Source organism: Schistocerca gregaria, chromosome 7 (assembly GCF_023897955.1).
Source record: "Schistocerca gregaria isolate iqSchGreg1 chromosome 7, iqSchGreg1.2, whole genome shotgun sequence".
Lineage (NCBI taxonomy): Eukaryota > Metazoa > Arthropoda > Insecta > Orthoptera > Acrididae > Schistocerca > Schistocerca gregaria.
This window is the reverse complement of record NC_064926.1, coordinates 98,312,247-98,327,118: the sequence shown is the minus strand read 5'-3', so window position 1 is coordinate 98,327,118 and position 14,872 is coordinate 98,312,247. Positions and strand designations below refer to the sequence as shown.

At 44.5% G+C, this 14,872-nt stretch overlaps 1 protein-coding gene across 1 annotated transcript in view; it reads right to left on the bottom strand.

Annotated features, from left to right (window-relative positions):
* Positions 1–14,872, bottom strand: part of LOC126281793 (myrosinase 1-like) — a 150,958-nt gene that overhangs the window by 66,742 nt on the left and 69,344 nt on the right. Inside the window, exon 7 of the mRNA XM_049981005.1 lies at positions 9,244–9,391. Within this exon, the coding sequence (XP_049836962.1) occupies positions 9,244–9,391 (148 nt within the window). The remainder of the gene's footprint in view (positions 1–9,243; positions 9,392–14,872) is intronic.

Genomic DNA, 14,872 nt, shown 5'->3' with positions numbered 1-14,872 from the left:
ATTTACTTATTATCTCAAAAACATTTGTTCAGAAGGAGCTTTCAAACCAAAAACTTTATTACTGCGAACTTTATTATTATTATTATTATTATTATTATTATTATTATTATTATTATTATTGCGGCATTACCTTTAATAACTTAACATAAAACCCTATTTTTTTTCTAAGCGCATTACGCAAGTATGAGAAAACCACATTTTATTTTATGCTTCCATAAAATCTCTACTGCACCTACGAACTCAGAGATAACGTGAAGTATATTTAGGGTGTAAACGATTATTGTTTACAACGTAGCATAGCTGTGCAGCGGAAGTCGAAGAATTTTATACAAGACCCTTCTGGTCTATTAAGTTGGGAAATAGCCGCCAACAGGTTTACAGGACTACATGAGCTATAGCCCATTCGCGTCGCGTGAGATTTTCATGTTCTTGTCAGTTTGTTGTATCTGCTCGTAACGGGCAACACATCGTCCGAAATTGGCGAGCAGTCTGTACTCGGGGCCGGCTTTCCGTGCGCCATCCTATATTTTTCTCTGCGATCAGCCACACAAGGCTACGATTGGCTAAACGAGAGGTTCTGCAGAATCACAAAAATTACTTCTAAAAGTGTGTAACACTCCTGTACTGAATAAAAAATCTATACTCCAGGGGGGGGGGGGGGGGGGGAGGCAAGTGCCCCTCCTTGGGCCATCCATCCTTCAGTCACCTACAGTACTAGTTTTCAGTTTTTCGTAAGAGCTATATACCAAGCACAAATGAATGGTGAACGAGTAAAAATGAACGGTTCCCAAAAACGAACGATCAGCAGTGAACTAGTCCCCAAGGATGGACGAGTTCGCCCATCTCTAGGGAGTATTACCTCCACGGTGCACAGTCCAGCATTTGGCGGCCAGGAGCCCTGAGGACGCGTCGAACTCGACGCGCGGTGACGGTTGTCCCTCCACAGGAAACCGGCTGGCGGATCGGCAGTTCGTATCTCGCCACTGAAGCTTTCGTTACGCCGATTCTAGAATACGACTCACACTTTGCTTTTCTGGACTCTATCTGAAAACCTGTTTGATTATGGTTGTGCTCTTGACTGCTCCACGACGCTTCGTGAGTGCAGCTGGACGCCGTTTTCTACCACGCACGATATTTCGCCTCTCCACTTGCCGGGCGCATCTGCGCACTTCAGGAGAGCCGGCGAAGACCGACAGCCGGCCGCGGTGGCCGAGCGGTTCTAGGCGCTATAGTCTGAAACCGCGCGACCGCTACGTTAGCCTCGGGCATGGATGTGTGTGAAGTCCTAAGGTTAGTTAGGTTTAAGTAGTTCTAAGTTCTAGGGGACTGATGACCTCAGAAGTGGTGTCCCATAGTGCTCAGAGCCATTTGAACCATTTTTTGAAGACCGACATCGGCTGTCCACATTGCACAGTGTATCAAAGCGCTGTGTTCGTCTTGCGCTTTCGTCATGACCATTGTTGCAAGACTATCCACACTGCTAAACAGTCTGTACTGCACACAGGGAGGGAGTTGTTACGCCGTCATGGCGGCTATGTTTCGTCAAATGTAGGAGGGTAAGATGAAAAGTAATGCTCACATGTTTGTAGAACACTATTTAAATGCCATTGAGCAATGATCCAAGTGCCACGCGGGAGATAAATCCCCCCTCTATATGCACGCGCCATTGGAATGTGTCGCAATTTTGAGAGCGGAATAATGGAGGCGCGTTCTAGTGCAATGTGTACGCGAGTTAAGCGGTGTGCTGCTGTCGAAATTTCAATTGCTGAAAAAGTGATTCTGTGTGAGGTTCATGCTTCTCGTGGTGATGATCCTGTTGATAATTCTATTGTAACAGATGGGTTGTAAAATAGCGTGGTTGTGAGCCTGGAAAAGACATAATTGTTGCTAAAACACGCAGCTGACGTCCTTTCTGCCACTGATGATAAACATCTCAAACTCGTTGACGACCGGAGAATCGCCGAAAAACGTAGGGAAAACCATGTGGAGTATCCAAGTAACGTGTCGGCTTCATTACTGATCAATGAGGATAACGTAAAATCTGTACACGATAAGTGCCAAGCCGTCGAAGATACGAGAACAGACAGTGTCGACTGCAGTGCTGCGAGCATTTTTTGTAGCGCTACCGAGATGAAGCAGGCGACCTACTTTTGAATCTTGCGACGGGGGAGGAGTCAGAGGTCCATCATTTCGACCCAGAAGAGAAAAGACATCCGTTTTCTCCTAGCCGAATAAGTTCTAAGTAATCACTACAATTCGCAAAAAATTCTTTTGATTGTGTTTTGGAAAACTCGTCGACTTTACGTAACTGATTATCTGCTACGAGTGACAACGATATTTTCTTCTCAGAGTATGCTCTGGACTGTCTTTAAACTTCCGATGTCCGGTTCGTAGTTTAAGAGGTAGCGTGGCGCCTACAATCTTTTAACATGAGAGAGTTCCTCCACACACAACGCGCGCAGCTGAAGAGGCTTTGCGAAACCTGTAGTTTGAAACGACTCCACACATTCCTTTCTCCATAGAGATTACGGCCTGAGATTTTAATCATTACATCTCGGACGAAGAGTCGGAGGCCACTATCAAGTCCTGGATTTGAGAAAAGTCGGGAGAATTTTTCTGTGACAGAAGAAAAAACTTGTTACAGGTTGAAAGAAATGAGTTAGTCTTAGGTGACTATGTTTATTAATAAATATATGATTTTCCTAATTGTTTTAAGCATGCGTGCATTCCTTTTCAGCCTACAATCGTAGTTACGAACTGATAACAGAGGACTGGAAAGGCCGTTGAGTACCTCCATCTTGCGACAGTAACAGAAAATGAAATTCCGAGAAATATCCTGGTAAATGTATGAAGGAATGGGTTGTTGCTAGACTAATAATATAATAGTCCTATTTACATTAAAAATGGTTCAAATGGCTCTGAGTTATATGGGACATATCATCTGAGGTCATCAGTCCCCTAGAACTTAGAACTACACCACTGGTCATAAAAATTGCTACACCAAGAAGAAATACAGATGATAAACGAGTATTCATTGGACAAATATACTATACTAGAACTGACATTTGATTACATTTTCACGCAATTTGGGTGCATAGATCCTGGCCGTAATAACGGCCTTGATACGCCTGGGCATTGAGTCAAACAGAGCTTGGATGACGTGTACAGGTACAGCTGCCCATGCAGATTCAAAACGATACCACAGTTAATCAAGAGTAGTGACTAGCGTATTGTGATGAGCCAGTTGCTCATCCACCACTGACCACACGTTTCCAATTGGTGAAACATCTGGAGAATGTGCTGGCCAGGGCAGTAGTCGAACATTTTCTGTATCCAGAATGGCATGTACAGGACCTGCAACATGCGGTCGTGCAATATCCTGCTGAAATGTAGGGATTCGTGGGGATCGAATGAAGGGTGGAGCCACGGGTCGTAACACATCTGAAATGTACCGACCACTGTTCAAAGTTCCGCCAGTGCGAACAAGAGATGACCGAGACGTGCAACCAATGGCACTCCATACCTTCACACCGGGTGATACTCCAGTATGGCTATGACGAATACACGCTCCCAAAGAACGTTCACCGCGATGACGCCAAACACAGATGCGACCATCATGATGCTGTAAACAGAACCTGGATTCATCCGTAAAAACGACGTTTTGCCATTCGTGCAACCAGGTTAGTCGGTGAGTACACCATCGCAGGCGCTCCTGTCTGTGATGCAGCGTCAAGGGTAACCGCAGCCATGGTCTCCGAGCTGGTAGTCCATGCTGCTGCAAACGTCGTCGAACTGTACGTGCAGATGGTTGTTGTCTTGCAAACGTCCTTATCTGTTGACTCAGGAATGGAGACGTGGCTGCACGATCCGTTACAGCCATGCGAATAAGATGCCTGTCATCTCGACTGCTGTTGATACGAAGCCCTTGGGATACAACACGGCGTTCCGTATTACCCTCCTGAACCCATCGATTCCGTATTATGCTAACAGTCATTGGATCTCGACTAACGCGAGCAACAATATCGCGGCCGGCCGCGGTGGTCTAGCGGTTCTAGGCGCACAGTCCGGAACCGTGCGACTGCTAAGGTCGCAGGTTCGAATCCTGCCTCGGGCATGGATGTGTGTGATGTCCTTAGGTTAGTTAGGTTTAAGTAGTTGTACGTTCTAGGGGACTGATGACCACAGATGTTAAGTCCCATAGTTCTCAGAGCCATTTGAACCATTTTGATCAATGTCGCGATACGATAAACCGCAATTGCGATAGTCTACAATCCGACCTTTATTAAAGTCGGAAACGTGATGGTACGCATTTCTCCTCCTTACACGTGGCATCACAACAACGTTTCACCAGGCAACGTCGGTCAACTGCTGTTTGTGTGTGAGAAATCAGTTGGAAAGTTTCCTCATGTCAGCACGTTGTAGGTGTAGCCACCGGTGCCAACCTTGTGTGAATGCTCTGAAAAAATAATCATTTGCATATCACAGCATCGTCTTCCTGTCGGCTGAAGTTCGCGTCCGTAGCACGTCATCTTCGTGGTGTAGCAGTTTTTATGGCCAGTAGTGTACTTAATCCTAACTAACCTGCGACCGTAGCAGTCGCGCGGTTCCGGACTGAAGGGCCAAGAACCGCTCGGTCACAGCGGCCGGCTAGATTTAGAGTACATGGAGTTCATAAAGTGACTATAAAAGTTATTTAGGTACCTAAATATTTCTTATTTGCTGCTTGTTAGGGACACAAATCTCTGCACTAACTGCAATAATGAAATCAAAGAACAAATATAACAAGAAAACTCTGTATATATCACTGTGAATATTATTGATAAATCTGTTGGTTTGGTATGTCACCATACTACAAAAATTTCCAAAGGCCATTTGCTTATGAAGCAACTCCATGTGGCCACTTATTTACAGTGAGCGACGCTACAGTAACCAACTACAAATACGAAAGAAATATGCTGAAATTTCATCCCCTCCAACATTCAGCCGTAATTCCGAATCGAAAACAAACTCTGGTATTCTGGGCTGTAATAAATATGAGATGGAAAATTTACGTTACCAGCTAGGACTGGAGGAAACAGAGTAGACAAATCCTTATTGTCATATGAAAGAAACTTGAAAGACATGTTGCTCTTCAAAAAATCAGTACACAGCAATATTTGGTGCAGCGAATGATTTTTACAGGTACAAACTAAAATAATGATCCGAAAGTATGAGAATCACTACGAGTAACGTGAGGATGCAAAGCTGGCATTGTTCCTGATATAGTCAAATACATTCCGTACAAATGCTAGTGTTCTAATTTCTAAAGTGTGTAACTGGTGACGAGTATCATCTTACGTGAACTTTAAAGAAATTCTCATAACCGGATGAAAGTTCATATTTACGCTAACGGCGCAGAACGTATTAAATGTGCTGTCTGACCAAAGCGCACTCACTTACTCAAATACCCTGCAAGCGTTTTCACAGGTCTTCGAAACAGTGTTGCAACACCAGAAATTACTGCAGACGAAGCACGCCGTTACAGCTGATGAGACAATCACGCGGGACTTCACGTGCTATCTGTTTATACCGTTACGCCTCTGAATAACATCTTTGGTGGACACTAAAGTCGAAGTTCTACTTGGCAGCTGCAGTAAGGCGAACCGGCTGTGTCGATCACTAGTAGACTATGATGAAAGCCAAGAGAGGCTATCATAACAATGAGAAAGCAAAGTTTCGTAACAAAGGCAGTGTAAAAGGCAACTTCCAGTATTTAGGTGTCGAGCCGGTAGAAAAGAGCCTCTGAAATGTAAAGTTCCGAAGTCAGTAGGAGAGCTGACACAGAGGGAAAAAGAGGGCACGTCATGTGACAGCCATTCCTACCGGCGCAGAGCGGACGAGAAGTTCCAACATAAATACACCACACTTCTTAACAAATGTCTGGTTACTGATTGACGAGTGCTGATTGCCCCTTGTGTCAGCTGCAGGTATCCAGTGGGGGGGGGGGGGGGGGAGATCGATCTTCAGCACGCCTAGCTCTCTTCAAGGGCGCTACTGCTGCCAACTGCGCTTCATATTTCCGAGACGACTCTGACGGAACGTGGAGGCCGCCATCACCCTGCAGGGCTGACGGAGGCTTCACCTGCACGTTCAAATCTTCGACGTTCAAGAGAGCACTTCGGAGATCGCTACGCAGAGCTGGATGCCGCAGATTCCAAGCGTCAATGGCAGTCCTGTGGCGAGACAGCTGCCACCTGACGATTTACTTTGCTGATGGTACTGCGAATGGATCACACGCCGGCAGTCCGCTGCTGATAATGCGCTACTGTGCAGATCTGGCTGTCGTGCGATTCTACGTAATAGATGTGTTAGTGACAATGATATTTTCTTGGCGCTCTCGAGAATAATGACTTCGCCACCGTATTTCCCCTGGTTGTCTCCTGACAACTGTAGGAGTCTGGGACTGGACCCCTACAATTATCTGATCCAGAGTATCCAGATACCCCTATCTTACGAGGAATTGACCACTGTATACGATGTGAGGCGAATCCACCGGTATAACAATGAGGTGGGAAGTACTGCGTTGTCAGCAGACAAAGAGTAGCAGCAGAATAGGTCCATTAAGACAGCTCAGTGACTTCGGACGTGGACTAGTCATTGAGTGTCAGCTGAATAAGAAGCCTATCGGCGACATCTCAACGCTTCTAAACTTGCCAAATTCGATTGTTGACGGTGTGCTTGTGAAGTGAAAACGCAAAGGAACGATCATAGCTAAAACAGACCGTCCAATATTGCAGAGGTCGGCTGTGAAAAATCGCGTGAGAAGGAATCACTCGTCACTTCCAAAGTTCCGCCAGCAGTCCATCTAGGGCGGTGGCTAGGCGTGGCGACTTAAAACGGATGGGGTATAATGGCCGAGCGTCTCCTCACAATTATACCTACAGAAAGGAACACTCAAACAAATTAAAACATACTGAGGTGTTGAAATATTGGTAAATTTGATAGATAGTCGAATATGCCGCATTAGCTGTTTTATTGTTCTCGCTCAGAGACTGGTACAATGGTTGCACACAATGCAGGTGCATCCCCAGGGGCATTTCCGCGTAAAGAAAACTTTCGACTACAATAAAACAGCTAACGTGGCAAATTAAACTCTCCACTAATTTTAGCAGCCTCTCAACACCTCAGCATATTTTAATTTTTTGAGGGTTCCTTTTGCTATGTATAACTGTATGACATGTCAACGCCCTACTTATAAGATTGTTTGCAATCTCCTCATAAGCCACAAATCTCAGTAGCCACTGTTTAGTAGATGAGTGGAAACGAGTGTTTTAGTGTGATAAATCACGCTTCATCCTATGTCGGTGAGGTGAAAGGGTTTGGGTCAAGCGAATTCCTGAACATTATCTGCCATCAGGTGTAGAGCCAGCAGTGAAAGACAGAAGAGGTGGTGTTACTGAGTTGGTACAGTCCCCTCGTTATGCTTAAGAAAACATTAAATACGGAAGGATATGAACAAGTTTTGCAGCTTTATGTACTGCATACAGTAGAGGAACATTTCGGGGAGGATGATTGTATCAACTGACAGTGCACCGTGTCGCAAAGTAGCATGTGTGAGACAATGGTTTGGTGACAGTTACATTCCTGAAATGGAATGGACTGCCCGAATCTGATCTAAATGGAATACCTGTGACATAAGTCAGAACGTCGACCTCGTTCAATATCCCAGTGTCCAATATCATTACCTCAACACTCACTACCAGTCACACACCTCACTGAAAATATCCGCAGCAGAAATCAAGCCCCAATAAAAGCCGAGGGTGAACACATCCGACATGAATGTCCACTAATTGGTGTCCAGACATTTTTTTATCAGATGGTGTAGATCAGTGGTTCCCAACAGGTGGTCCGCGGATCCCCAGCGGACCGCGAGCTATGCCAAGGTGTCCGCAAGATGCTATTAGAATAAGAAGTATAATAAATATATTTCGTATGATAGCAGATTTTTTGTTTTGGCCGCTTTCTGCATGAGCAGAGCTTTAGCGTACGCTAACTTCTACGTCTAGTGTCTTCCTAGAGCCGACTGACGCTAGCACACCTAGCGCAAAACTAGAATTAGATAGAGGCAAATAGTTCTGCTGTATACCGTTAGACTGCGCGCGCTGCCCCTTAAGCTCAATATTTTTTTTTCAGTAATGAATATGTCAATATTCATTACCAAAAATAGAAAACGTATAAAAAGGCACTTAATTTGGCTTTTTAGGTACTTGATACTGTGATGTGACAAGGTACCAATCATGCTCGATGAGGGAGTCCTCGAGAAAATTTTGTTGGAAACCCCTGGTGTAGATTGTCTATATACGGTTAGTTAACAGCGCTCTCGATGGCTGAAATTCGAATGTCAGTTTTCATATGAGCTGTTGTTCAACGTAATCCTGTGCGTACTCTGTCATATTTGCTAAACGCAAATGGTGTGATTCCACGTGTTGGTAACTAGTAGCCTCTTGTCCGGTTAGTAAAGAATTCAACCATGCGTTTCTCCGAGGACACTTCAGTAATGGAATCAGAAAACGAATTCACACTAGCTAGAATTGTTGATTTATCTACCGATTTGTACGTTGTTGCCTCTATTTTTCTCGGTATTGATTTTATCTGTTTACATGCAGCCATAATTTCGCCATCAACCGTGTTTTCACCCATCAAGTTGGCGACGAGTTTGATCTTCACACTCTCCGAAGATCGTTTTCATCATACAAATATGAACTGATGTTTTCCTTTCCGTTTTCACCAGTCACAAGATGCACGTAAATATGAAAGGGTGAAACCTGTATTTTGGGCAACCTACATAACTCTTTCAAACAAGCATTTTTCACAAAATCGACACGGAGAATTAATTCAGTATGTAACTATTATTCAGAGCAAAACTCTTAAGAGACAGCGAGCATTTGGTTTACGCTCTTTGTGAAGACTGCTTTTGATTTGTGGTGGTCTAACAGGTACAAATGTATTAACACAGGTTCACCATAAAATCTTCTGAACGCGTTCATGTGTGTTTCTAAAACATCAGTCCACGTTCAGGAAACGTCCAAATGGGTTAATAATCGGTGTAGTGATGGCTCGTTCCATGTGTAAGGGAAGGATACTTGATACAGAACTTTTGAGATGAAGTATGTACTGGACGTAGCACACTTCAGTGCTGTAATATAAAAAAAAAAAGCAGGACTACGTCATAGTCTCAAAAGAAACAGCTAAGAAATCTCTTACCTTTAATGTAGTCGACTTGGTCCTGTGTGAAGGTTGGCAGCCGTGAGCGGGGCCTCCCCTCGGCTCGGCTGTTGGCGTCCACACGCTGGCGCACCACAGCCGGGTAATCGCCGTCCCGGCTGAAGATGGGGTGCGCATACAGGCCGAGCTGCCGTTGAGGGGAGAGGACTTCGTTAGTATTCATTGGGTACTTGACTAGAAACTGAAATCCATGTAGCAATACTAGTGTCAGATTTGAAGCCATTTTCCTTTTGAGTGGTGTCTATGAATTTTAGAAACAATCTTTACCAATTCCTGCCTCCGAAGCTGAATATTCTAAACGTTAACTAAATACATGAACATCAGATTTCTAGGTACGTTTGTTGTGTCGCAAACATCCTGTCACTGAATGTCTGATCTACGGGCATAACGCCAGAAGATACATTTTGAAACACGCCGAGCACACTGAATCGTGAATCACATCGCAGGCAAACGAACGCAACAAATGCTGCACAATGCTGGATTGTCCTTTAAAGATGTATTACGGAAATTTATGTTTCGTGATAGCGTCAATGCTGATTCCGAAACCTTGTATTGGTAGTATTATTCCCTCACATACCACAGTCGCCGCTATGCATTGTTGCGTATGAGGTAACGACGACTAAAACTTTTGTGATGTGAGGAAACGAGTTAGTACTTAATGTAACCAGATTTATGTCAGCAAATGGCAGTAATAACTATAAGCCACGTTCTTACAAAGTATCAATATTTTTGTCCGTATTAGGTCATTTCCCTGATTAGGTATGCGCTTGAGGTGCGAAATAGTTAAGAGCCTTTAACAACTCTTAAACTGTGGTACGCTTTGAGGAAAAAGTATACTTCTTGCAACGATACTGATTATATGACATTTCTAAGGTATTATTCGAGCATTTAAGTATGATGTACATAATGCACATACAGGGGACAGGCAATACAATGTGAACAGTGGTAGCAATGGGATGATTGTGTTTGACGGTCAACAACACAGGTAAGGTGAGTGTCGCGATGGACTGTGCATGTTCACTAAGGACTAGGCATCACTGCAGCTTGTATCGCAAACTTCATACTTGCATTCACAGGCCGAGGCGACTTGCAATGAAAGACAAAACAGATCTCCAGAGAGGGCAGATTGTGGGGCCCGATTAGCTGGAACATCAGTAACCAAGACAGCCAATTTATTGAATGTGTTAGGAACAACTGTTTCAACAGCCATGACAGCCTGTACAGAACATGGAAAGACATCATCATGTAAACGTAATAGTGGGCGGAAAAGAAAACTAAATGACGGAGATCGTCATGCGCTAATACGATTTGTGTCAAAACAACACAGAAGTACGGCGTATACAATGACAGCAGAGCTCAATAGTCGTCTTCGAGACCCCCTATCTATCGACACTGTCCGCCGAGAACTTCACAAAGCGTTATGTTCTTGGACGAGTTGTTATACCGAAACCATTAATGACGACAACCAACGCAAAGAAGCGTAAAACGTGGTGTCAGGAGCATAAATCCTGAACTGATGATCAGTGGATGCACATTATATGGTCCGACGAGTCAACGTTTTCATTATTTCCAACATCGAGCCGGGTTTACGTCTGGAGAATGCCAAAAGAAGCCTACAGTACTGATTGCTTGATTCCAACTCTTAAGCATGGCGGAGGAAGTGGGATGGTGTGGGCAGCCATATCATGGTATTCTGCTGGTCCCATCATTACTCTCAAAGGCCGTGCTACAGCCAACGATTATGTGAACATTTTAGATGATCTGGTGCACCCCATGATTCAAGTGTTGTTCCCCAACAATGATGCAATATTTCAGGAAGATAATGCAACAATTCACACACCCAGGATAGTACAATCGTAGTATGAGGAGCATGCAACTGAACTGCAGCGTCTTCCCTGGCCAGCACAGTCCCCGGACTTGAACTTTATGGAACCCTTGTGCGCGGTATTGGAGCGCAGACTCCGTAGCAGATTTCCGCCTCGCTCTGCACTGCAGTAGTTAGAAGAGGTCCTGATCGAAGAGTGGCATAACATTCCGCTGAAGACTATACGGTCATTATATGCCATTATTCCAAACGCAAACGCAATTGGATTAGGGAAAAATGGGGGTCCAAACCATTTTAAGAAACCATTCCCAAGTATCTTCCTCCAAGTGATATTTTTTACAAGGCAGACAATTTCTAACGATGTGTTGGAGTACAGTTTCAAGTACTGGTCACAAACGAAATTCGCATTCACTATCTTACAGCCTTACTTACCTACTACCTTAAACTGCTAGATTATATTTGACCACTAAATGTTTCAACAGAACTTAACAAAGACCACAGTACAGTGTTTAGGCATTCCTTTAGTGCATAAAACAAGAGGTTTGTCTCCAACTGCTGCCTACAGTTGTATCCCTTGGATAATCGGCAGCGGCTCAACGGGACAGGCCCTACGAATGAGGGGAGGTAGTATCTGTGCCTTTCTTAAAGGAAAGTTTTCGGTATTATTGGGACGAACGCTTGAGACTCTGGGAACCTCATTGAACGGGTACATCTGTTTGCTCAATAAATTGAGAAAAAGTTTACTTTGACATGATGCTACTCTCCACTCCACATTTTTTAATCTCGTGGATCCAATCGAGTTCAAAACAGAATGATGTTTGCAATTACCATCATTTCCGGAACGAGTGTGTCATATGCCTTTCTTGCTTCAAGTGAAACGAAGTACTTCCTAGATTTCGTTACTAAGAAATAGTTTTGAAGTAATAATAGAAGCTGGAGCGAAGAATTAAAATTTGTACCATGGCCTGGACTTTACTTGAACCCAGGTCTCCATCTTCCTAGGCACATGTGCTTACCATTACGGTACCATGGTATTGATTCTGGCTACTACAGCTGCGAGGACTAAGTTCAATGCCCTTCCTAACACAATCTTCAGTCCCAATGACGTAGTGCTTTGGCAATAATGACGATCTGAGAATAGGAAAGTGGGCTGAAAGTGTGAACTGAAGTTTGCGTTAGGGAAGTCAATAGGCTAGAGTGCTCTGTGCAGGCGACGCAGCCACAATGCTGCAGTGAAGCCGTGATTAGCACATCTTCCTGGTAAGCCAGAGGCCTGGGTTCAAGTCCGGGCTAAGGCACAAGTTTCAAATCATTAACTTCTATCCTTATCAAAGACAAAGTTGAGACTCACGTGACTCTGGAAAAATGTTATTTCATCAGTTCTACAGTTCTGAGGTAGTTTAAAATTATTTGATATTCCGGAGGGACATTGAGCTGAGTATAGACCTAATTAATAGGACAGCCACTGGGATCTCCTTTGTATCAACCCATGTCTCCACGAGGGGCTGGCTGCATCTATAGGCTCCGTGTCCCCCTTCCTAGTAAGAGTCTTCCACAACAGCCACGATCCAGTAGCCGGCATGAATATTTTATGTTTTTCCTGGTAGGCTAGAGAGGCTATTACGTCTCGACAGCCTGTGAGATACTTTGCAGTGAGCCAGGAGATTTCTTGCCGGCGAGAAGCAGTGAAATCAAGTAACATGAAGCCGAAACCTCCATTGGGCCAAAACTTCGTTGAGTGAAAATACAGATACGTTATTGAACCAGACATTTGTATAAAACACAGATACGTTATTGAACCAGACATTTGTATAAAACACAGATACGTTATTGAACCAGACATTTGTATAAAACACAGATACGTTATTGAACCAGACATTTGTATAAAACACAGATACGTTATTGAACCAGACATTTGTATAAAACACAGATACGTTATTGAGCCAGATATTTGTATTTTTTCACAAAATTAGTACGCATCTCAGCCATGATGGCACTACTTGTCGTGTTCTAAGTCCGAGATCAATCTAAAACAAACAGCAGCGATAGATGCGATCGAGAACAGATTTACACAAATCTTGAAGAGAATTATTCAAAATGGTTCAAATGGCTCTGAGCACTATGGGGCTTCTCAGTGCCCTAGACCTTAGCACTACTTAAATCTAACTAACCTAAGAACATCACGCACATCCATGCCCGAGGCAGGATTTGAACCTGCGACTGTAGCGGTAGCGCGGTTCCACACTGTAGCGCTTAGAACCGCTCGGCCACTCCGGCCGGCGAAGAGAATTGTACCTCATTGTTGTCCGACATTAAGAGCAGTTTTATTTTACCTTTGCTATTTTGTCGAACATTTTAAAAGTACTGAAGAGGAGAGACTGTAATGTTTCTTAAGGATATAATACATAGTTCAAAATGTATTTAAATAAGTTTCATTTTATAAACGGTGCATTTCCAAGAGTGAACATATCTGCAAGACTTCTGTAGAACCTCCCAACATTTGGTTCGTGATTTTTGCTGACGAGTCTGCATCATGATCTTAAAGTTATCTGCTGTCCGGCCACGCATCGTCGAAATAAATGATAACTCAATTATACTAGATGAGTTCTCGAAACTTGTATACAAAGTCATAAATATTACGAGCAACTTACAGAAGACCGGTGTATATCTTCAGCTGCTCCTACACAACGAGATCGTCGAGTACCGCTAATCACCGTCATAAAATTCTCGGCACGGACTGTTGAATTTTCAACCACATACAGGAAAGAGTCTAATCAAGAGAATTCAAGACAGTAAAGGGAATCTGTATTTTCAATTTTAACTTAGTTGAACTAATAAGAACCTTTCCTATCACTACATAATTTAATTTCAAGGAAGCTGCACATTAGTTAACTTCATATATACAGTAGTTACCTGAGTTGATTAATTGCTTCAGATGTACGAGTATAAAAACAAGTTACACCCATTAATTACACTCCTGGAAATTGAAATAAGAACACCGTGAATTCATTGTCCCAGGGTAGTTGACTTACACCTTCTAGAGTACGTTGGGTGGCACGGGATACATGCGGACGTGCATTGTCCTGTTGGAACAGCAAGTTCCCTTGCCGGTCTAGGAATGGTAGAACGATGGGTTCGATGACGGTTTGGATGTACCGTGCACTATTCAGTGTCCCCTCGACGATCACCAGAGGTGTACGGCCAGTGTAGGAGATCGCTCCCCACACCATGATGCCGGCTGTTGGCCCTGTGTGCCTCGGTCGTATGCTGTCCTGATTGTGGCGCTCACCTGCACGGCGCCAAACACGCATACGACCATCATTGGCACCAAGGCAGAAGCGACTCTCATCGCTGAAGACGACACGTCTCCATTCGTCCCTCCATTCACGCCTGTCGCGACACCACTGGAGGCGGGCTGCACGATGTTGGGGCGTGAGCGGAAGACGGCCTAACGGTGTGCGGGACCGTAGCCCAGCTTCATGGAGACGGTTGCGAATGGTCCTCGCCGATACCCCAGGAGCAACAGTGTCCCTAATTTGCTAGGAAGTGGCGATGCGGTCCCGTACGGCACTGCGCAGGATCCTACGGTCTTGGCGTGCATCCGTGCGTCGCTGCGGTCCGGTCCCAGGTCGACGGGCACGTGCACCTTCCGCCGACCACTGGCGACAACATCGATGTACTGTGGAGACCTCACGCCCCACGTGTTGAGCTATTCGGCGGTACGTCCACCCGGCCTCCCGCATGCCCACTATACGCCCTCGCTCAAAGTTCGTCAACTGCACA